At 35.7% G+C, this 23,711-nt stretch overlaps 2 protein-coding genes across 4 annotated transcripts in view; one reads left to right on the top strand and one right to left on the bottom strand.

Annotated features, from left to right (window-relative positions):
* The window catches only part of ADAD1 (adenosine deaminase domain containing 1), a 103,709-nt gene that overhangs the window by 65,294 nt on the left and 14,704 nt on the right, over positions 1-23,711 (top strand). The gene's annotated exons all lie outside the window — the stretch shown is intronic.
* On the bottom strand, positions 7,633-12,340 carry IL2 (interleukin 2). Its single transcript, XM_045468397.1, has 4 exons — positions 12,025-12,340; positions 11,875-11,934; positions 9,587-9,733; positions 7,633-7,743 (listed from the first exon to the last, which is right to left on the bottom strand). The coding sequence occupies exons 1-4, from the start codon at positions 12,169-12,171 to the stop codon at positions 7,633-7,635; spliced, it is 465 nt and encodes a 154-aa protein (XP_045324353.1). The 5' UTR covers positions 12,172-12,340.

Genomic DNA, 23,711 nt, shown 5'->3' with positions numbered 1-23,711 from the left:
TAAACATTAAAAAATAATAATAATAAAGAATAAAAATGTTTATTTATTTTGGCGGGGGGGGGGGGGGGCAGAGAGAGACAGAGTAGGCTCAATGCTGCCAGCACAAGATCCTGACACAGGGTTCTGTCTCCCAAATTGTGAGATCATGCTGAGCCAAAATCAACAGTCTGATGCTTAACCAACTGAGCCACCCAGGCACCCCTTCATTCTTTACTTTTAATCCTTCCTTGTCTATTTAAAGTATATTTTATATAAACAATGTAATATTTATTTAAAAATATTTAATTCGAGTTTTTATTTTTATTTAATGAGATTATTGTGATGGCGTTTGGTTTAAGTCTCTCTTCTTGCTATTTATTTTGTCTCATTTGTTCTTCCTTTAGTTTCCCTTTGTCCTTCATTTCTTACCTTTTTTTTTTTTTAGGTTAAATGTTTCTAATATTTTGTTTCCTGCTATATTACTTTTTAGTTATACTGTTCTTTTAGAGGTTACTTATAATATGAAAATTTGACACATGTCAAAAGCTGAGAAATAACAGAAATAAAACTATAAATCACCAAAGTAGTAATAAATATATTTTGCACACATCAGAAAGACAGTTTGCAAACTGGAAACAACCAAAACAAACCAAAACATGGAATGAGGCTTAGGGGTGTATTATTATAAATCACTTTGGGTATTTTTTTATTGGCCTGTCTTTGGATCACTAATCCAGTCTTATGCTATGTCTAGTATGCTGATATACACATCTAGTAATTTCTTAACTTCAGATACTATATTTCTCAGTTGTAGAATGTTTCACTCAATTTTTTCAAACAGATTTCAGTTCTTTGCAGAAATCTATATTTTCATCTATATGTGCCAAATTCTTTTCTTAAACATATTAGTTACTTTAAATAACTTCTAACTATCTGAATTCTGTGTTGGAGATTTTTTTTTTTTACTGGTTTTGCCTCTTAATTTTGAGTATGTGTGTGTGTTAGCAGGTATGCCTCATAATTTTTTAAGTAATGCCACATGTAAGTGAAATATTATAGAGAGTCTGGATGATAATATCTTTAAAATTTTCTTCAGGGAGGCAAGTAGGATCTGGCAGATGCTTTTGATCCTTTTGAAGTTTGGTTTTAGGCTTTATTAGAGTTTGGTTATATTTTAGATTCATCCTCATTTCAAGGCTTGTTTACTTAGGACATTGTACCTTCTTTTTTCTCATCTTAAATCCTTACTTACATGCTTACTAGTCCTTTTCCCCGTGGCAGAGCTTAAACTCCAACCTGTGTCTCCTCAGCACAACACAGCTCTCTACGCAGCTCATTTGCCTCCTACATGTTCTTTTCTGCCATTTTTTAGTGGTCAAGTGGTTGTTTGTGCATGTGCAGCTGATGGATCAGCCATTGGAAAGAATTTGTATTTGGATGTAGTGGCTCCTTATCCACAGTGACCTTTGCTTCTCAAATCCCATCTACTTTGACAACCCTGAATTTCTACTTTTATTTCCTTGTGGAACTACCATTTGAATTCCATTTCTCTGTGCCATAATTTGAAACATACCCTCGGATAAAAATCCAGGATGTCTCCTGTGTACATTCTTTCTCTTAAGGAATGTAATCTGTAAGACCTGCCTGTATTGGTTGCTGTCCTCACATAGAGAAACTGCTACCACGCTTAGGTCTGAGGGAGGAGGAGTGAATAGATTACTAAAACTTAAGGACAGGATCATAAAGGACCACTTTGAGAGGAGAATGACCTTTGGTCTAGTGATGTAGCCATCCTGAGGTGATCCTTCATCCAGCTCTTACCATCCCCTTTGTCCAAACTCAACTAGAAACCATAAAGCAAGAAAATGTAGCCTACACAAGCCAGCTTAGGAGAGTGGGAAGAGATGTAGAGTTGTCAAGAGGAAAATGGAAGATATCTGGCACAGTTTACCTCTTTATTCTTCAACATGTACTCTCTTCATTTGGGAGAAAAGTGTCCCAAGCAAAGGGGACACATGAAGTTCTACCAATTCTGGTATCATTGTGAATATCAATTCAGGAATACTTTTCCTGAAATTACAATGGCGGACACCACCAGTATTTTTCACATGAAGAAAGTGAGACTATGTGAAGTCTTATTTCACATGATGTGGGACAAGAAGAGAGAAAAACAGGTAAAATAAATGTACTTGAGTCTCTGCTCAAGAGCTAGTCATGAGAGTTGATAATCATAGTTACCTTCTTCCAATATTCTTTGCATATTCTTCTTTACCCTCTGCCATTACTTTGGCTGAAATTCTTTACCTAGTGATGGACTATAAATCTCAATTCTGGGGAATCTGAGTCTTTGGTATTCTTGAATTTGGGGGATTGGTACAGTTTTCCATTGACCAGTACTATTGGAAAGAGAGTCCAAAAAAATGCCCTGCTGGATTTCCTGGGTTCCAAATATAATGCTACTTATTGTGTAGCTGTTGCCTCTATTCTATAGCAGGAACTCAATTTCCCCTTGTCATCAAAATCAGTCACTCTGGACAGTACAGTAGTCTGTCATGTACCTGTTAGTTCAGCTGCATGGAAAGTCCCCACATGGCCAAAGCATAGTCTTGGTTTCCATTTAATCAATTTTCTGGTAGTAGTCAAGATTCATGGTAGAAACATGCCTACTTGAGCACTAGGACCTTAAAAATAACAAAGCTAAGGTCTTGTTGACTGGAGGTAAAAATTTTCGAGTGGGTCGTTAAGTGTAATAATGAGAGGGTCTATGTTTACTTCTGCCTCTTGATTGCCAGACCTGTGCAATCTGTGGAGGGAGATTATCATATTTTGGCTGTGGTTTAACACAAATAGTGCATCCTGTAGGACCACATGTCCTCTTCACAATATTGTTTTCAAACAGATATGGTAGCTGAACCTTTATCAGGCCATTTCACTCTCTTTTCAAGCCCCTCCTGAATGATGGAGTATATAGTGAGGTCAGTGAAATACATGAGCGTGTTGCCATTGCCACATGTCTTTTGTCATAACTATATTCTTTGTTTGGAGGCATTGTTGTGATAGATAAGGCATTCCATAAATCTAAAAGTCATGCTGCACTACATGAGGCAGAGAAAGAACATACGAATTAGAACACAGGTCTATCCTTTAGAGGACAAAAGGATAAGGATAGGGATCCATATAATCAATCTACTATCGGATAGCCAAGTGTTTCTTCTGGGGAATTGTGCCATATTGAAAGCTGAGCATTGGCTTATGCTTTTGGGAGGCTGGGTGCTCAACAGTGGCAGTAGTCAGATCAGCATTTGTGAGTGAAAGACCATATTGGGCTCATACACACTCTCCATCCTTGTGGCCATAGCCACTTTGTACATGGGTCTGTTGAGTAAGCACTGGATTATCCCGGGAAAGAGACTGGGAAAGAGTCATCTTCCCCACTTGAATAATGATAGCCTTTTTTAGAGTGTATGTTAATATTTTTATATTCTCTGCCCATTTAAGAGGTCCATTCTCATACCTCTTCCTCAGACCTCTTTTTCATCATTTTCCCATTTTCTTTTAGAAATCTCTGATCATTTACCAAACTCATTTTGTCACTTTTCATAAGTCAGTCTACTCTAGATCCATATCTCTGTCCATTTATCCTTCCACATGGTATAGACAAATACACAATTTTGAATAGGGTTATAGTTTTGGGATCATCCATCTTCTGGCTGATCATAACATCGATTGCAAATCCATTTTTAAACTAGGATCTTACTCCTTTCTTTTAATTTGTATTAAGGAAGTTCACCAGTAAACCAAAGGAGAGGACTGAGGAAGAGGGGTTAAATCAGGTACCATGAGATTCTAAGCTGCCTGATTAGGAAGTTTAGCTATCCCTCCTGGACCTGTTCAAACCTACTCCCTTCCATTATATGATGAAATGCTGCTTTGTTTGCCCACTATTATGTTTCAGAACATCAGTTAATAACTAGTTCATGATGTGAAGTTCAGGTTGCATAATAATCTGGTGTCCTATGGTCAGGCATTTTTCTCTACCAGGGTTTTGTCACAAGCCAGGTGATGTTTTTAAATGAAGTATTAACTGCACAGTAGGGCATGGTCTTTTTTGAAAACTATCCAGGGACTTTCTAGAGACTTTTAACAGTATCTGTGTCACAAAACTTTGAATATCCCTGGATCTCCTGGTCATAAAGCCCATTTGGCTGGGGAATTTGAATTGAGGCCTATACCTGTTATAGAGCCCTTTCTTACTGTAGGTCAGATTGAAAATTGACAGACTAATGGGTTACCTCCCCTGACCAAGTGGGTCAGACTAACATATGTAGGGTATTTCCAAATTGTAGAGGCCCACCAAGATTTGTACCTCTTTGTAGTGGGCTGTTCAGGCACAACATCTCATCCTCCACTTTAGAAGAATTTCTTAATTTGTATGAAACTACTCAACCCCTAGAAACTTCATTTTCCTGTTACACCCTTGAACTTCCGCAGGACTTCTCTCCCTTCTTCTACCAAACATGTTCCTTGCTCAGGCACTACCACTATTAGTTCTCATCAGATCCAGTTGGCATAACATTACCCATGTAATGGGCCAGCATGATATTCTGTGAAATAATAAAATTATCAAGTACTCTCCAGACTAATTATAAAGGAGCAAGAACTGATTATATCCTGGGGACTAGACAGTTAAGGTATTCTGTTGCTCATTCATGTAAATGCAAATGGCAATAGCTAAAGACTACCAGTCAACTATGCCGTCTTGAAGGTAGTTCTGAACAGTGTGCCTCCCTAGCCACTACAGAGGTATGGCATAGATAATATCTGTGATCCCTTTGGACCCTCTTGAGATGGATTCAGGGTAATGTTGCATTGTTCACTTGATCCTCCATAAGCTCTCTGACTGGAGGCTCTCAGTAGAGTTTCAGAATTACTGGGTACATTCAGAGCCATTAACTAATAATCACCAGAACATCTAGACATTACCCATTTCTCAGTGAATGATCTTCCTGGAAAATATCTCTTCCAGCATGGTTTAGGGGAAAATTTCACAGTATATATCTGTGGCCATATTATGGGGTACTTCCTTAAAGAGATCCAGCCTCCTTGGAGACCAGGTCTATGAAACGGCTCAAGTCTGGGAACTGGAAACAGGTCATGAATCCCAATTATGATTTTCATTCACTTTTTGCCCAGAAGAATTAGAATCTTCTAATTTTGGGGGTCTTGTAATCAGTCACCATTAAGGATCATTTTGAATCAAAATGCTTTGATTGGCACTTTGCCCTATTGTTTATTTAATGATTGCTTCCACCTTGTCTCTGAGGGCTAAATGCTGTCACCTGGCCTGTAACAGTCCAGGATTCCATTATTCTCAGATCAGGGAAACCAATTCTATTGCAGCACCATCTGTCACTTCTGGCTTAAGAAAGAAAAACCACTACAGAACTGTGGTGGGTGCTAGTGTACCCCTTACCAATAAATTTCTTAATGTCTTGCTAGGCAAGAGGAGAAGATTGAACATAATAGGTCCATTACAATATTTCTAATTCCCTGATTCTTTGGACTCTTACTTCCAGAGAAGTCTGGCATTTAAATGTCACTTTAAAAGGCCACCGTGGAGTCCAAGAATTTACTCAACCAACTAATAATGCCATTTGCAAGTTCTCATTAAATTCTGAATCCCAGGGAATTTGCACTTCTCTAAATTGTATCAGCCCAAACATGACTTAATTTTACCCCTGTTGGTTTAAACACTTTTTATCTCACTGCCCCAGCAATGTTGAGATCTTAACTTTCATTTCAGGCCTAGAGGCAATTAAAGGTGGTAGAAGTGAGTTCTAAGGAAAATTTCCCTTAATTCGTGAGTCATTGGAAGGTTTTTATGCAGAGGAATGATTTTTCCTCAGAAAGTATACTATTAAAGAAAAGGAATTGTCTCTGCCAATAGGATGCTTAAAATTCTCAGCTTCTATGTCTGGCAAAATGTCCACATCCCATATCTCAGGGTCTCACTTCTCCATTCATAGTGTAAGAAACCTGGAAGGCTTAAGCTTTTTTTTTTTAATTTTTTAAGTTTATTTATTTTGAGAGAGAGCACGAGAATGGTAGGGGGCAGAGAGAGAGGGAGAGAGAACTCCAAGCAGGCTCCGTACTGTCAGTGCAGAGCCCAACACAGGGCTGGAACTCACGAACTGTGAGATCAGGACCTGAGCCAGGATTAAGAGTAAGACGCTTAACCAACTGAACCACCCAGGAGCCCCTGGAAGACTTAAATTTTAATTGGCACTATATCTTTGCAGACCTTACATCAGACTCTTGGCTGTGTCTTCCATCATAGATGTTCTGTGACTACAGGGGATGAGGGACTTCTTCAAAACTGCCAACAAAAACTTCTGGTTGTTCATGCATGTTTTAAATTGTATATTTATGATGTTATTTTTAACTCCTCTTTGAGACCATCAGAAGAATCTAGGTAATAATCACAATTTTTATAACTCTTGCTACTCTCACAATTAAATGTCATGGCCATTTGATCTCACACCTTGCCCTTCATCTGCATTTCATCCTGTGCTGCCATTGATAATTGAGTAATCAGGATGTTAGTACATCTCAGAGATTATTGTGTTCCTAATGAATCCAGTCCCAGATCTCATTTTGATGGTCTATTTGTTGGAGCTATTTCTGGTATAATTACTGTCTTTGAGCCAGGAAAGAGATAGCATATCAAAACAAGTCAAGGAGGATCTACTAGAGACACTTACCAAGCTGTGGTCATGGTACAGGGAAGCTGTGAGAGATAATGCAGTACCCTGGATCTAGTGACAGTAGAAGTGTTACTATCCCTAGCATTGAAGGGAGGAATGGATGGAAGAATTAGCAGAACCCAGAAGGAAAAAGTCTTGAGAGAAACTGGGTTCTTTGATTGAGAGGTTACTTCAGTTAGAGAGTCAGGGAATCTCTTATGTTCCTCAGACATCCTACCAGAGCTCCCCAGTGGCAAGACCTAATGAAAAGCCAGAGGACAGGGGAGAACTTTGATATATATGCCATACAAGTGAGCCTCCTGAGGGCAGAGTGCAAGTGGTAAGATGTTGGAGAATAGATAGGGAGGCGTACCAATTGTATGAAGAGTTTCAGTGTGTTTGACATCTTCTCTGAGGCATGTAGGTAATTTGATAAGGTTTTCACAGACTAGAACTAAGGATCTGACTACCTGGGGAAAGGAGAAAGCAAGAACTTTGAGAAGCCCATTTCCCTATTCCACATATCTTCAAGGGAAGAATGCCTCTTATAAGCATCTTAAACATTTTATGAGTTCACATGAGTAATTCAGAAATCTTTTACTTTGTGCTATTCCCAGGATAATAAATGGCTAGGCTTGTATGATTTTTTATTAAATAATTTTATTAATTGATCTACAGAGACATTATATGTAACAATTCAATATAAAAAATAAATACTTTGGGATAAATAATTTAAGTGAATTTTTAGAGCCCCTAGGGCTTACAAAAAGAATCTTAAAAGATCCATGTTTATCATAAGAATAAGAATAATAATTACAAAAGGTAGCAAACCATACATCAAAAAATAAATATAAATTTTAAATATTTAAATAAATAACCTGATACATTTTAAATAGGAGACACTCAATTATCAAGTCAACGTTGAGAAGATGCTTTGACAAAAGGTAATCCATTTGTTCAGAAATTCTACAATGGTTGCTGTCTCATCATCATATTTACATGTGAATCTTGTTTCAGATCCCTGTAAGAGAAAAATTTAATTTTTTTAGTTCAAGGTAGTTTCCCTTATATATAGTTATTCTCCATTGAAATCTTACAGGCTTATGGCCTTTATTTTCAAGTATGCTGAACATATTAATCATTCACATTTTCTTGAGATGGTCAAAATGGCCTACCAAAAAATTGTATGTTATGATACCAAGTGATAGTAAAATGAAAACTAGGATTTTCTTCATTTGTCAATTCTGTCAATCTCAGTGAATACAAGAATTTTTTTCCTGAATTGTATAAAAATAAACATTTTCAGTAAAAACAGTTCCAGACAAATATTTTATTAAATGCTGCATGCAAAAAAAAGTTATTAAACCTCTTTTTCTGTGGGCATATGTCTGTATCCTTATCTAAGTGTAGTTACAGGTATGCAGTCATATGCACATTAAACTTTTTCAAACCATAAGTCTCTTAACTTTAGTGAATCTCCTTATTGTTCCCCAAAGAAAGATAGAGCCAGCCCAGAATAAGTTAGGATAAGCTTTTGTTTGGGGAGAATTTGTGTGAAGAACATTTTCATAAATACTCATACCCACTCCACCTTAGTATCAACGCAGGTGAGTTTCCCAATTTTAAAAGTCTAAACATTAGAAATTTTGTTCTATGGACTGAGTTTTTAGAAATTAACCTCCTCTGCTCATAGGAGCTGTTTCAACTCTGCCTCTAGCTGAGAAAGAAAATACTTTAAAATATAGCAAGATAGAAGAGAGGGCTTTTTTAAATTGAGGTAATTCCTATCCTGGAAACATATTTCCTTTAAAGATAAGATAAATATTTCCTTTAAATAAATTGTTGCAGTGTTATATATCTTCTTACATATAATTATTTAAATTTTAACATTTTAATTATTTAAATATTAAATATTAAATAAACCTCCCCTCTTGGAAAGGTTTAAATTTTTAACAATAGATTGCTTTTGAAATACATTTCCTGAATTTCACATAATTTTATATTAATTTTGCATCAAGAACTGAGAATGAGTTTTCCGATGGTCAGAAATTTCAGACCAAACCTCTTGACATAGATGCCAGTCCATCAATGTCTAGATGACATTGATCTCAATGTATTTTTTTTAATAAGTTGGAAAGAAACAGTCTACTGTTTCTTATTTGGAAACAACTAGAGTTACATAATTTTATAAACTTGGTTCTACTGTAATTAAAATTATGCTATTTCTTTAGGATTCCTGTTAACTCATGAAGTTTGTACTTTTGGCAGATGAAAAAAGAGAGCCATGAATCTCTACACATCCCAAGTCCCTTGTATATTTAATATTTCCTGTGCATTTAAAAATACTTAAGTCCCTGAAAGTATTACCTCTAAATAAAGTTACATATCTAGCCCATTGGCCTAAATTTTAATGATTACCATTTTTTAGATAAATCTCTTAGTTCTTCAACCAGATAATAGGGAAACCCCATTTTAAAAGCCTTTCAGGTAATCAGTATTGGTTGTTCTGAAAAACAATCTAAAAGAATTTTAAAATATGTAACAAAACCTGTCTTCTTTCTGTGAAATTTAATTGTCTTCTCCCACTCCCAGTTTTGTGTTAATGTGAGAGAGAGCTTAAAAAAAATGTGAAAGAGAGATGACAGAGTGCCAGGGTAGGGGCTTGTTAGTGGCTGGATGGTGGGCAGAAACCCTTTAGCTTTTACTTCTTAGCTCCACAATGTATCATCTACCATAAAAATGATTCATGTTCATAGTGGTCTTAAAATGCATGAGTACTTCACAAATAACAAAACTGTTATATCACTTTAAAATGCGATTCCATTTGTTTTATTTTCAGGAGAGCAAATACAATAATGCCTTACCTTTAGTTTCAGAACTGTTACATTGATATTGCTCATTAATTCCTTGATGTGATTCAAGTGAAAGTTTTTGCTTTGAGCTAAATATAGCACTTCCTCCAGAGGTTTGAGTTCTTCTACTAGACACTGAAGATGTGTCAATTCTGTGGCCTTGAATAATAATAAAAATAATTATTGGATCAGTTTTCCCTAAAGGTCAGAATCAGAAATTAATCTCAAGTTTATTTTATTAGGAGTAGCAGTATAGTTCTTATTATTATCCCTGTTCTCAGCATTACTGTAAAGATGGACCAATATAACTTACATTATAAGATTGGAAGAACTTTAGTTCAACTACCCATGTTTAGCCTTAACTGTGAGCAAATAATGAGTCATTAACTTCAGTTTAATTTGGCCTTGCCAAAAGTTAGCATTTCTGCACCCGAATGCAAATCACAGATATAGGCAGAATTCTTTTCCAGTCTGTGTAGAAATTATTAGAACCAGAGTAGTCACAACATAGAAGTGTAGGATCACATTATATGATTCTAGTATTTAATAATCTAAGAGTTGAGAATCATAGAAAGTTAAGGACAGAGGAGCTCTTGGATATGCTGTGATAGTCCCAACATTTTATAGATTAGGCAGTTGTAACTATATAGTTAAGATTCTCAATACAGCAAGTCCTATAACTGCGTCAATTTTTTATTTTTCTATAATAAGTACATTAAGAAGCACTTTTTAAAAAATTATGTGTCCCAACCAAATAAAAGGTTAGAATTTTTGAAGGACTTTTGGGTGGTCCTCCACACTTAGACATATACACCCACCCATGTACTTACGTGGTCTACTATATTGATAGTATTTCACACTTCTGTGGTACATTATAATTTTAAAGTGTATTCTCCCAAATAAACCCATTTAAGTCTCACAGCCACTTTTTGAGATACCAATTCAGCATTGTTATTTCCATTTTACAAATAAGGAAACTAAATCTCAGAATTTAAGTGTTTTTCCCAAGATCACATGACTAGGTGGAGCCAAGATTAAATTTTATTTACTTTTCTTTATGGCATTAACATAGCATCCTTTGAATTAAATGTTTTTATCCTTCCTAAAAAAATTTTTTTGCAAACATAGAATGGTGGTAAAATGGACAAATGAATGGAATTTATCACATTACTTTGGGTTTCAAATAGATTTTGAGCTGTCATTTAGAAACTGTTAGATTTCAAAGAATTTCACCAGCTTCTAACTTATGCACATAATCTTATCTTACCTTTCTAACAATCTCTAAAAAGAGAGAGGACTACACCACACACATTTTATGACATTTCCATCCATTGCCCTTTCAACTTGCTACTACAAATGCAGGGCTTAACGTTTTTGGCATGAGCAACTTGGAGCTATTTCCTTCAAAAACCAGTCTAGTGTCGTTATGTTGCTCTAGTTACATGGCTCTAATTAAATTGGAGAAGCATCTCTAAGTTATTTTCATTTTTCAGAGGAGTAGTTTGAAGCATACCATGACCTTTAAAAAGTTTTGAATCTTGGAAACCAAGTCATATAGCATCGTAAGTCTCTAGGTCTATTGGCATAAAAGATGTGTAAGTCCAAATTTTTACTTTATACTCCCCAGGGAGAATTTTGTTTTTACTATAACTAATAGCTAATTCTTATATGTTATTTATTCTATGTTAGACACTGTTATGAGTACTTTACATCTACTCATTAATCCTCAAAAACTATATGAAGTATATATGTAATTATCATTCACATAAGTAGATAAGAAACTAAGCCACAGAGTAGGTAATTTGCCCAGGGTCACAAAAGTTAAGACATGGCAGAGCTGGGATTTTAGTTTGGATAATCTGGCTCTAGAGAATGTGCTATTGGTCACTGTTATGCTGCAGCTCAAAGGTAGACCCTTAGGAATCTTTCCTAAAACAATAAAGGGTTTTTTAAAATAGACTTCTCTGAAATCAATTTTGATAATTTGTATGGTAAAATGATATAATCAAATATCTCTCAAGTTTTACATTTTTCAATAAAAGTCAACATAATCTTTTAAAACTGTCCCAGCAATAAACTGTCTTCTTCCCACTGCCTCTGTCCCAAAACACAAATACACATAAAAAATATATAGGCAAAGCTATTTTCCAGAAACTTCATTACAAAATTGGTTTAAAAAATATTGAAGTTATTAATTTCTTTTCCTCAGATGAGGTGCTACTAATCTAATCAGCATGCAGATTTTCATATCGTTTTGAATTTTATTAAGACATAAATTGAACATAGAAAGTTGTACTTACCTTCTTGGGCACGTAAAATTTAAATGTGAGCATCCTGGAGAGTTTGGGATTCTCAGGATTCTGAGAAAGCATAATATATTTTCATTAAAAAATGATCTCCAGTTCAAAACTTATATGTAATAATTTTGGTAAGAAAGAAAGTATACTTACATTAACTCCATTCAAAAGCAACCGTAAATCCAGCAGTAATTGCTCCAGCTGTTGCTGTGTTTCCTTTGTAGAGCTTGAAGCAGGTGCACTGTTTGTGACGAGTATAAGAGTCAGTGCAATGCAAGACAAGAGTTGAATTTTGTACATTGTGGCAGGAGTTGAGGTTACTGTGAGTAGTGGTTAGAGAGGCTGATAGAAAGCTCTTGAACGAGAGAAGCAATTTATACTGTTAATTCTGGAAAAATCTTATGGGGGTGTCAAAATGTTTTACATATTACACATATTTTCAAAGATACTACCTGTGTGGCAAAAAGCATTACCTTTATTTTTCCTCTTCTGATGACTCTTTGGAATTTCTTTAAACCCCCATAAACTGACTGAATGGATGTAGGTAAAATCCCTGTTGGTTACATTAGCCCACACTTAGGTGGCAGTTGTAATTCAGACAACTAACGCCTTCTGTATGAAACAATTTTTCCTCCCTCTTTCTTTAAGGGGGTGGGGATACAAAAGTGGCTCATGAAAATTTTCTCTTTGTCATAAAACTGTGTTGAACATGTGGAGCACTGTGGTATGGTGGACAAGAGTAAATAGTTGCAAAGAATAAATTTTTAGATTTGTTGATTACACAGGAAGAATATTGGTTTCCTGTTCAGGATGGTTTTACCTTTTGATCTACACAATGACTGAGCTAATGCATATGTGATAGATTACTTCTTAAACAATCAGCTAGAGAAATATTAAGACTAGAATACATAAAATGCTCATTGAGCTTAAGGTGCTGTCTTAGTTTTAATGTTTCTTGTATCTGTTTTAATCTCTTAATATCTGTTGCACATTTTTAATGGATATGATGTTCAGCAAATAAATACCCAGGAAAGGATTTGCATGCAAGAGTACTAATGCTGCTTTTGGGGAGGGGGCTTTGGACAAATATATTTTTGCTGCTTTATGATTTTTCCTGGCCATCAAGGGGATGTAAGGTGAGTTGGAATGTCACCAGAACCAAGGTTGCTTTTTCTTCCTCTTGCTCTCAAGGACCACCTGAGCTATTAGATCTTTTTCCTTCAGTTTATATCCATTTCATTTCTCTCTCTCTTTATTGAACAGATTGCTTATATTTCTTTAACTAAAAGGCAGAAAATGAGAATAATAGGGATCCCCAAGTTTATTTGTACAAAGCCACTAACTAAAATTTCTGGACATTATTTAGGAGAAAGATAATATGATCTGGCAAGCATGAGGTGTACCAATCCTGGCCTAAGTAGTGGGGCTGGGGCTGAGAAAGGGATGGTAGTAAAATAGCCCAGGAGGCTGTGGTGGGTCATAGGGTAGGGGTGTTTGTGTGTGCATGCTCCTTGTGGAATAAGAGCTGTCCTCAGAGCAGGGATATCAGGACTCATTTATTCCAAGATGATTCTTATTATACAGAGGTCAGAATTGAATCAACAGAAGTTACAAAGAAGGGGTATCCATTACAATTTTGGAGTGCCTTTTACGAGAAAAAATAAAGTACTACAAACAACTCATGACAAACAAATATTCAGAAAAAGGTTTGCATCCAAGAGTACTGATGCTAGTTTTATAATAGACTTTAGATGCGCTGTATGTAAACCAATCCTTAAGTTTGTACTTGTTATGTTTTCACCTCTCTAATAGATTTGGGTTTCTCCACTACAGCATCTAGGGCACTATGAGTGTAACAATAGTAGTTCTGAAATAAGATCAGATCGATATGTTTAAAGTTGGTAGAATGGGTAGGATACTTAGGATATGTGTTACTGTGTCCTCAGTATAATGCACTAACTGCCCCAGTATAATGGTAGAGGCATAAAGTTCTGACTTAAATTGGAGATAATTGAGAAAATTCTTCCTCAAAGCGTTGCTGGTGACTCCTCCAATTTTACTAATTCATTTTGTGTCTAGTCTTTAAAAAGACATTTATCTAGCACCTCAGGTATACAGAAAGGGAGAAAAAAGAACATTGTGAAAACCTGTGACAGGATGGTTCCCATTTTGCAGGTTAGAAAACTGAATCTCAGATATGTTAACTAATTTATTATAGGTCATGAAGCCCTGACTGACAGTCAGGGGCAGAACAAGGATTTGAAACCAGAATATTCTGACTCTATAGCCCACTCTTCTCACTTGTATTCTTTCTTAAGGAACCTGATGTGCCATAGGGAAGAATGTACACAGACCAGTGTAATCCTGGGTAAAAGGTAAAAATTGCCACTTCAAGAGAGGTAGATGTAAAGAATTTTGAAGAAGGAACATGACTTGAAACTGGATTTTGACATGTTTAAATTATAGATATGTAAATTTAGGATTAGGAAGAAGGTGATGGGCAGGAACGGTTAACCATTCTTAGGAACATTTATACCTACAAAAAGCAGAGAAAAATGGTTTAGGACTATTTATGTGGTAGACAACATTCTGAAGAATGTAAAACATCTTCTTAACATTTAAAAATAAGCACTATAGTTCCTCGGGTGGAAAAAAATGAAGGAAAAGCCAGATTAGCGATCAGTGATCTTTTAGGAAACATTAGAGACAAGTTAGAGACAAATGATCATGATCTTTTCTTTTTGTTACTAAAAAATGCAAAGTGCCTCTCTCTACCTCTCAAATCAAAACCACAAAGTGAGTATTAGTTCTAAGGGAAAGGCTATTTAATGATCTGTGTGTCAACTTTATAATACTTGTTTTGCTCTCTAAAGACTTCGGTGTTTCATCCCAGCATCATCAGCTCAGGCCTTTACCCTTCCAGAATGGAAGAATTCAGGCCCACACATTTTTCTGTGTGGGGGCTTTTCCAATGAGGCTTTTGATGTTCTCATAGTCTTGGTATTTCTATTTCTCCAGCTATTTCCATTAGAGAATGGGTCAATATATGCTACATTTATGGGACCCTGCAGAAAATTCGTTCCTAAGCTCCTGGCTTATCCCTATTAGCACATAACAGACACCATTATGGAAGTTGGTCTTATACTTTCTTGAAATGCCTGAGGATAAAGCTACCATACGCTGTGGCATACTTTCACTTTTTAACATGTCTGACACATCAGCTGGCTTTTTTGGCTATAGTGGTGGTAAAGTCAGTAGTAGACTGCTAGCTACTGCATGTGTCACACCCCCTACTTCCCCTTTGAAAATAAAATTCTACTATTCAATAAGCTGTTTTCATTGCTTAGCATTGTTTGTGACTCAGCCTCTTAGACTCGAGTAGCCCAAGTTCTTTAAAAAGGGAAGCCTCAGCAGTGCTTAAGTTGGTTAAGCATCTGACTCTTGATTTTGGCTCAGGTTATGATCTCACGGTTCATGAGTTCAAGCCCCACATCGGGCTCTGTGCTAACAGCTTGGGACCTGCTTGGGATTCTTTCTCTATCCTCTCTCTCTGCCTCTCCCCTGCTCTCTCTCTCTCCCTGTCTCTCAAAATAAATAAATAAACTTAAAAAAATGGAAGCTTCAATCCCTGAAGCTGTCTACTGAAGAGACTGGTCAGTCAGTTGCACACATTGTCCATCCAGCAAAGCTGACTTTCAAGTACTCCAAGTCCTGTGAGAATTTTCTCTTTCTCACCCTTTCCCATCACTTTGTAAAACTTAAAAATGTTTTTTTAGTGTTTATTTAATTTTGAGAGAAAGCACAAATGAGAGAGAGGCTGAGAGAGGGGGAGACACAGAATCTGAAGCAGGCTCCAGGCTCTGAGCTCCCAGCGCAGAGCCCGACATGGGGCTCAAACTCACAAACTGTGAGATCATGACCTGAGCCAAAGTCCAAAGCCCAACTGAGCCACCTAGGTGCCCCCACTTTGTAAAACTTTAATTTGGACTGGAGCTTGATGCCCATATTAATGTGTCTCTTGTTAGTTTCTCTACAGGCCTCTTGGCTTTTCAAGATACAGTTATCTCCCTGTATTTAGGGACATATTATTGAATTCTCTCCATACCACCTAGAGAGTATTCAGCTATGATCTCTGTGTTTTCCATGAGAAACTGAATTTCCTCAGGCATAGGTTGGTGCCCAGTCTTTGTCTTTATCAGACCTGTAGTCCTCCATGATAGATTTACCTCTGTAAATCTATCTGTGGATCACAGTTAAGTCTCACTCTTGTGCTCTTCCATGTGGTAAATTTTAATGATGTTCATAATCTTTTGGGATGGAAGAATTATTTCCATGGTACTTTTAATTTTGCAAAGTATTTTCAAATTCATTATCTCATTGAGTCATATTTTACTGATAAGAAATTTGATGTTTGTGCAGGTTAAGTGACTTTCCCAAGATCACATTCTTAAGTTAGTGGTGAAGTTAGAGCAAAACCCCAAGACTTCCTGGCCCCTAATGATCTTACATATTTCCGGTGTAAAATAGTGAGATGCCAAATTCTAGGTACATTAGACTACACAGAGAAGGTTAAATTAGATTGTGCCTACTATTCCATCTCACTTCATTCTATCAGTGATAGCTGATGAGTCAGGCAAGGCATCATCCACCTTCGCCTACCCAACACCTTGTCTGAGAAATTTCAGGATTTCTAAGAAGTTAGAGCAGCTGAATTCACACAGCTACAGAAGCTAGGTTTTACTCATGTTTTTCATTTCTTTCTGGGCCTTTTAAAAGCACCAGAGCATTTGATGTTTCCTAACAATTCTTTCATGTCTGAAGAAAGAAAGTGATTGCATCCACTGTGAATTTAAGTTGAATTGGACGTTCAGAGTACAGTGTTTTAAGGCTGACATGGGAGTATCACACTAGGCATTTGTCTGCATTTGGCAACCAAGAGGCACCTCACTGCTTAAATGTAACAATAATGGGAGTATCTTCCAAACCCTTGGAACTTTACTTTTTGTGTAAATATAAGACCCATGTCAAGTCACACAGCAGTTACCAGAAGTAGAATGGGACAGTCTGACAGTAATAGCATTAGATTTGCAAGGCATTTCATATTTATAAAGCACTTTCACATCCATTTATCTCCTCTTATGGCAAAACAGGTAAGGAAATTTTTTTCTGGTTATATGTATTTCACTAAGGACTTTATTTTCTTTGTACATTAAAAATTAAGCCTTGCAACTTACACATAAATATTAGCTTTCTTCTCTCCAATAAAAGTGCTTTAATTAAAATCTTGTAAAAATATATTATTTACATTTATCTTCATCTTTCCTGCCTAACTTTGTTTCTAAGCTCTCTGTTAATCATTTGTTCTTCCCTCTTCTACAGTAGCTTTGAGTGTATCATTCATTTACAGTCCATTGTCCCATCATTCATAATGTTAAAAGATAAACTGAGGCATATTTTAAAATTTAAGAGTTTATTTGAGCAAAAATCTATTTGAATTGGACAGCATCCCATCTAGCAAATAGAAGGGAGCTCTGGGGAATTGTACAAAATGAAAAACTTTGATATCCAGAGAAAGCAAGAACAAGGAAGGTATACTATGCAAAACAAAACAAAACAAAACAAAAAAAAAAATGTGTTGATTATTACAAAGCTACTTTCTTTTAGGGACGGCACTGGTCTATCAGGTAGATTATCTGGTGCTGATCAGACAGTTCCTGATTGACTGGTTTAAGATTCCATTCCTGGGAGAAATGAAGCTAGAATTAAGTCTTGGTTTAATGACTTTATTTTGGGCCTGTTTTGTTTTTAAAACTAAATGATAATTTTTTAAAGAGTATAGCCTGATTTAGATTTAGATTGTGTGGTACTGTTTCCTAAGGAATTCAAGTGCCACACCCCACTGGTGAGAATAGAACCACACCAGGGCCCCCATTGGCTGGGGCATCAGAGCCTAACTAAAGGAAGAACAAGCTCCATATCCATCCAGTCAGTCCTGTAGGGGCAGCTACAAGACACTGAATCACCTCAGAGCTTCCTAAATCCCTCACTTTCCTCAGACCCAAAGGGGTTGTGAAAAGCTATTCTATTTTTGTTGTAGAAAATTCTAATTTCATCCTAATATCTATTCTTCTCTCCTGCTTAGAAAAAGAATCCTGATTTTTAGCTAGATATATTGCTGCTCCTCATAAAGACCACGTTTCCTACTTTCCCTTTGCAATGAAGTGTGGCCATGTAGCTATAATGGCTGGAGCTCTAGTAACTCTTCTGGACCTTAAGGACAGGGGACCATACTCAGGATGTTAAAGCTGAGAGCTGTGATAGTGAATATTTTATGTAGCTGCCAAATCAACTCTGATTTCCTAGTTCCTGACTTCTTTTCTGTAAAAGAGAAGCAAGTATATCTTGTTTAAGCCACTGTTATTTTGGGTTTCTCATTACAGTTGACCCTTGAACAATGTGGGAGTTAGAGGCACTGACCCCTGCACAGTTGAAAATCCATGTATAACTTTTGATTGCCCCCAAATTTAACTAATAGCCTGCTATTGATGGAAACCTTACTGATAAATACTCTATATGTGTTGTATGCCATATTCTTACAATAAAATAAGCTAAAGAAAAGACAGTGTTGTTAAGAAAATCATAAGGAAGATAAAATACCTTTACAGTATAATACTGTATTTATTTTTAAAATCTTTATATAAGTGGACCTATGCAGTTCAAACCAGTATTGTTTAAGGGTCAACTGTATATGCAGTTAACAACACTGTATAAGTACATTAGGCCATGTTCTTTTTAGACAATCCTATTTGGTATATGGTTTTTTTTACTACAAAATATTTAAGGTACATTGTTGAACAACATCATGGGCTATGGGAGTACAAAAATAAATAGCTATCCCTAGCCTACAAAATTTTACATTTTAGTAGGAAAGACAACATAAAACTGTGAATGCAAAGGGTGGGTGGGTAAGTTAATTGATAAGTGTACAATTTGCTAACTTCTACTGTCATAAGAATAGATTTATAGACTAATGGAATAGAATTGAGACTCTAGAAATAAACCCTTTAATTTATGATCAGTTGGTTTTGGCAAGGGTGCCAAGACAGTTCAATGGACAAAGAATAGTCTTTTCAGCAGCTGGTGCTGGGACAACTGCATATCTATTTGCAAAAGAATGCAGTTGGACCCCTACTTCATGTGATATACCAACATTAACCAAAAATAAATCATAGAACTGAATTTTAGACCTAAAATAACAAAACTTGTAGAATAAAACATAGAAGTAAATATTCTTGGCTTTGAATTAGTCAAGGTTTCTTTAATATGTCACTAAAAAAAGCAAAATCAACAAAAAAATGAGACTTCATTAAAATCTACAACTTTTGTCCTTCAAAGGACACCATAAAGAAAGTGAAAAGATAACCCACAGAATGGAATAAAATATTTGCAAATCATGATTCTTATAAGTGATTTGTATCCATAATGTATAAAGAATTCTTGTAACTCAACAATAAAAAGGCAACTCATTTAAAAATGGAAAAATTATTTGAATAGACATTTCTCCAAAAAAGATGTACACATGGCCAAAAAGCACATGAAAAGTTGTTCAATATCATTAATAGGTAAAAACAAACCAAAATCATAATGAGGTGCCACTTCATACCCATTAAGGTAAGTAAAATAAAAAAGACAATAGCAAATGTTGACAAGGATGTGAAGAAATAGGACCGTAATGTATTGCTGGGGAGAATGTAAAATAATGGTGCAGCTTCTTTGGAAAGAAATTTGGTAGTTGGGTTTATATATATATATATATATATATATATATATATATATATATACACATATATATATACATACACACACACATACATATATACATATATATACATATATGTATATATATATGTACATATACATATACATATATATGTATACACATATATATGTATACACATATACGTATATGTGTATATGTATATACATATACATATGTATGTACATATGTATATATGTATATGTACTCCCATACATATATATACATATATATGTATATATATACACATATATGTATATATATATGTGTGTGTGTGTGTGTATATATATACATTAAACTTGGAGTACTGTATGACCCAGCAGTTCCACTCTTAGATATATGCCCAAGAAAATGAAAACACATCGAAAAGCTTGTAAACAAATGTTAGCACCAACATTAATTAAAATAGCCAGAAAGTGGATAAATAAAATGTAGCATATCCATACAATGGAATATTATTTGGCAATAAAAATACTGAAGTACTGATATATTCTGCCACGGGTCAACCTTGAAAACATAATGCAAATTTCAAGAAGCTGATTGTATGATTCTGTTTATATAAAATGTCCAGAAAAAGCAAACCCATCGTGGCAGAAAGTAATTTATTCATTTCCAGAGTTTGGGATAAGAGAGAATAGGAAGTGAGTGCTAGTGGGTATGGGGTTTCTTTTTGGGGTGATGAAAATGTTCTCAAATTAGACAGTAGTGAGTTTCCTAAGTTCATGAATATACTAAAAACCACTGAATTGTACATTTATGGTGTGTAGATTATATCTCAAAGTTGTTACTTTGTTTTGCAGGTTTCATAATTGTGGTTGAAACACATGCAATGTGCTTTTGGTTTGTGGCTGTACTGAAGTAATGTCCCTATATGAAGCTATATTTATCTCTAAGAATTGCATATATAACCAGCATATATAAAACAACTGTATTATTACAATTAAGAATGAAATCAATAGATTAAAATTTTAAATTTTCATTTAAATAGTAAAAGATACCAAATGGCATTCAATCACTACTCTTGCTGCCAATTATCATCACCAAATTAAGGTCCAAACACTGAAGAAGCGGTAATGCTTTTTCTTTCAGTAGCAAATTAAAATGGTATTCTTCAACACTTCTATAGATTTGAATGTTTAAAAAATATATTTAAGATAAATAACTGTACCAACAAATACTATAGAAATGTGGCAATGGTTCCAGAAAAGGTGGGTCCACAGGTCTTCCCTGTCACTCATTATTAGGAATTCCATAGTCTACTAACTGCTCAAAACAAAAATCTATGCAATCATCTTTGTTTTCTTTCTTTCTTTTGTACACCATATTCAATCTGTCAAAAAATCTTACTGGTTCTAGCTTCAGAATTGATCTTTAATCAAGCACTTCTAACCATAGCTATCTCTACCATTCTAGTCTAAGGCATGTTCAACATTTGTTTTAATATTTCAATCATTTTCTTAAATGGTGCTCCTTCCCTCAGTTCTTGTTCCACTAAAAGCCTCTTTTCACACAGGAGATGGAATGATCATTCTAAAATATAAATCAATTTATGTCATGCTTATCAGAATCTTCAAGTGGCTTCCTATCTCCCCAAAAGTAAAAGCCAAAGTCATTAATTGACTTACAAGACCCCTCTCATCTGACCTCAATAATGTGATTTCTCACTACTCTTCTCTCTTACCTCCAATTCACACTGGCTTCCTTACTGCTCCTTGAACAAAACAGCATGTGACAGCCTCAGGGCCATTGCATTTGGTATTCTGCGTGAAATGATGTCTACTCCAATATCCACTTGACTTATTCCTTCACCTTCTTCAATTCTTTGCTCAAATGTTTTTCTTTGAAAGACTTTTTCTGATCACCTTATTAGTATTGACCTCTGAAGAACTAGCTACCTTCCTTCCCTGCTTTTTCCCCCTCTATAGCTTATTGTCACCTTCTAAGTACACTGCATAATTTCTTATTTATTCTTTAATTGTCTGAGTCCTCCCACATTAATATATACTCTGTGAAGGCAGGGATTTTATGTGTTTTGCCCATTGCATTCCTACCAGCCATGCAAAAGGGTTCCTCTTTCTCCACATCCTCACCAACATCTGTTGTTGCCTGAATTGTTAATTTTAGCCATTCTGACTGGTGTGAGTTGGTATCTCATTGTGATTTTGATTTGTATTTCCCTGATGATGAGTGATGTTGAGCAGTTTTTCATTTGTCTGTTAGCCATCTGGGTGTCTTATTTGGAAAGGTGTCTACTCATGTCTTTTGCTTATTTCTTCACTGGATTATTTGTTTTTTGGGTGTTTGATAAATTCTTTGTAGATTTTGGATACTAACCCTTTATCTGATATGTCACTTGCAAATATCTTCTCCCATTTATAGGTTGCCTTTTAGTTTTGCTGACTGTTTCCTTCACTGTGCAGAAGTTTTTTATCTTGACAAAGTCCCAATAGTTGATTTTTGTTTTTGTTTTCCTTGCCTCTGGAGACTTGTCAAATAGGAAGTTGCTGCAGCTGAGGTCAAAGAGGTTGTTACCTGTATATTTCTATAGGATTTTGATGGTGTCCTGTCTTACGTTTAGGTCTTTCATCCATTTTGAGTTTATTTTTGTGTTTGGTGTAAGAAAGTGGTCCAGGCTCATTCTTCTGCATGTCGCTGTCCAGTTTTCCCAGCACCATTTGCTGAAGAGACTGTCTTTTTCCATTGGATACTCTTTTCCTGCTTTATCAAAGATTAGTTGGCCATATGTTTGTATGTCCACTTCTGGGTTCTCTATTCTGTTCCATTGATCTATGTGTCTGTTTTTGTGCCAATACCATACTGTTTTGGTGATTACAGCTTGTAATACAGCTTGAAGTGTGGAATTGTGATGCCTCAAACTTTGGTTTTCTTTTTTAGGATTACTTTGGCTATTTGGGGTCTTTTCTCGTTCCATACAAATTTTAGGACTGTTTGTTCTAGCTCTGTGAAGAATGCTGGTGTTATTTTGATAGGGATTGCATTGAATATGTAGATTGCTTTGGGTAGTATTGACATTTTAACAATATTTGTTCTTCTAATCCATGAGCATGGAATGTTTTTCCATTTTTGTGTGTGTGTCTTCTTCAATTTCTTTCGTAAGTTTTTTATAGTTTTCAGTGTATAGATTTTTTCACCTCTTGGGTTAGGTTTATGCCTAGGTATTTTATGGTTTTTTGTGTAATTGTCAATGGGATTGATTCCTTGATTTCTCTTTCTGCTTCATTATTGGTGTATCAGAATGCAGCCGATTTCTGTACATTGATTTTGTATCCTGTGACTCTGCTGAATTCATATATCAGTTCTAGCAATTTTTTGGTGGAGTTTTTTGGGTTTTCCTCATAGAGTATCATGTCATCTGTGAAGAGTGAGTTTGACCTTCTTCTTGCTGATTTGGATGCCTTTTATTTCTTTGTGTTGTCTGATTGCTGAGGCTAGGACTTCCAACACTGTGTTGGATAACATTGGTGAGAATGAACATCTCTTTTGTGTTTTTGACCGTAGGGAGAGAGCTTTCAGTTTTTCTCCATTGAAGATGATATTAGCTGTCGGTCTTTCATATATCGCCTTTATAATCTTTAGGAATGATCCTTCTACCCCTACTTTCTTGAGGGATTTTATCAAGAAAGGATGCTGTATTTTGTCAAATGCTCCTTCTGCATCTATTGAAAGGCTCATGTAGTTCTTATCCTTTCTTTCATTAATGTGATTTATCACATTGATTTGCAGATGTTGAACCAGCCCTGCATCCCAGGTATAAATCCTACTTGATCGTGGTGAATAATTCTTTTAATGTATTATTGGATCCAGTTTGCTAGAATCTTGTTGAGAATTTTTGCATCCATGTTCGTCAGGGAAATTGGTCTATAGTTCTCCTTTTTAGTGGAGTCTTCATCTGGTTTTGCAATCATGGTAATGCTGGCCTCATAGAATGAGTTTGGAAGTTTTCCTTCCATTTCTATTTTTTGGAACAGCTTCCAAAGAATAGGTGTTAGTTCTTCCTTAAATG

This window comes from Leopardus geoffroyi, chromosome B1 (genome assembly GCF_018350155.1).
Source record: "Leopardus geoffroyi isolate Oge1 chromosome B1, O.geoffroyi_Oge1_pat1.0, whole genome shotgun sequence".
NCBI classification, from domain to species: Eukaryota; Metazoa; Chordata; class Mammalia; order Carnivora; family Felidae; genus Leopardus; species Leopardus geoffroyi.
The sequence above is the reverse complement of the archived record's forward strand: the minus strand, read 5'-3'. Positions and strand labels throughout refer to the sequence as shown.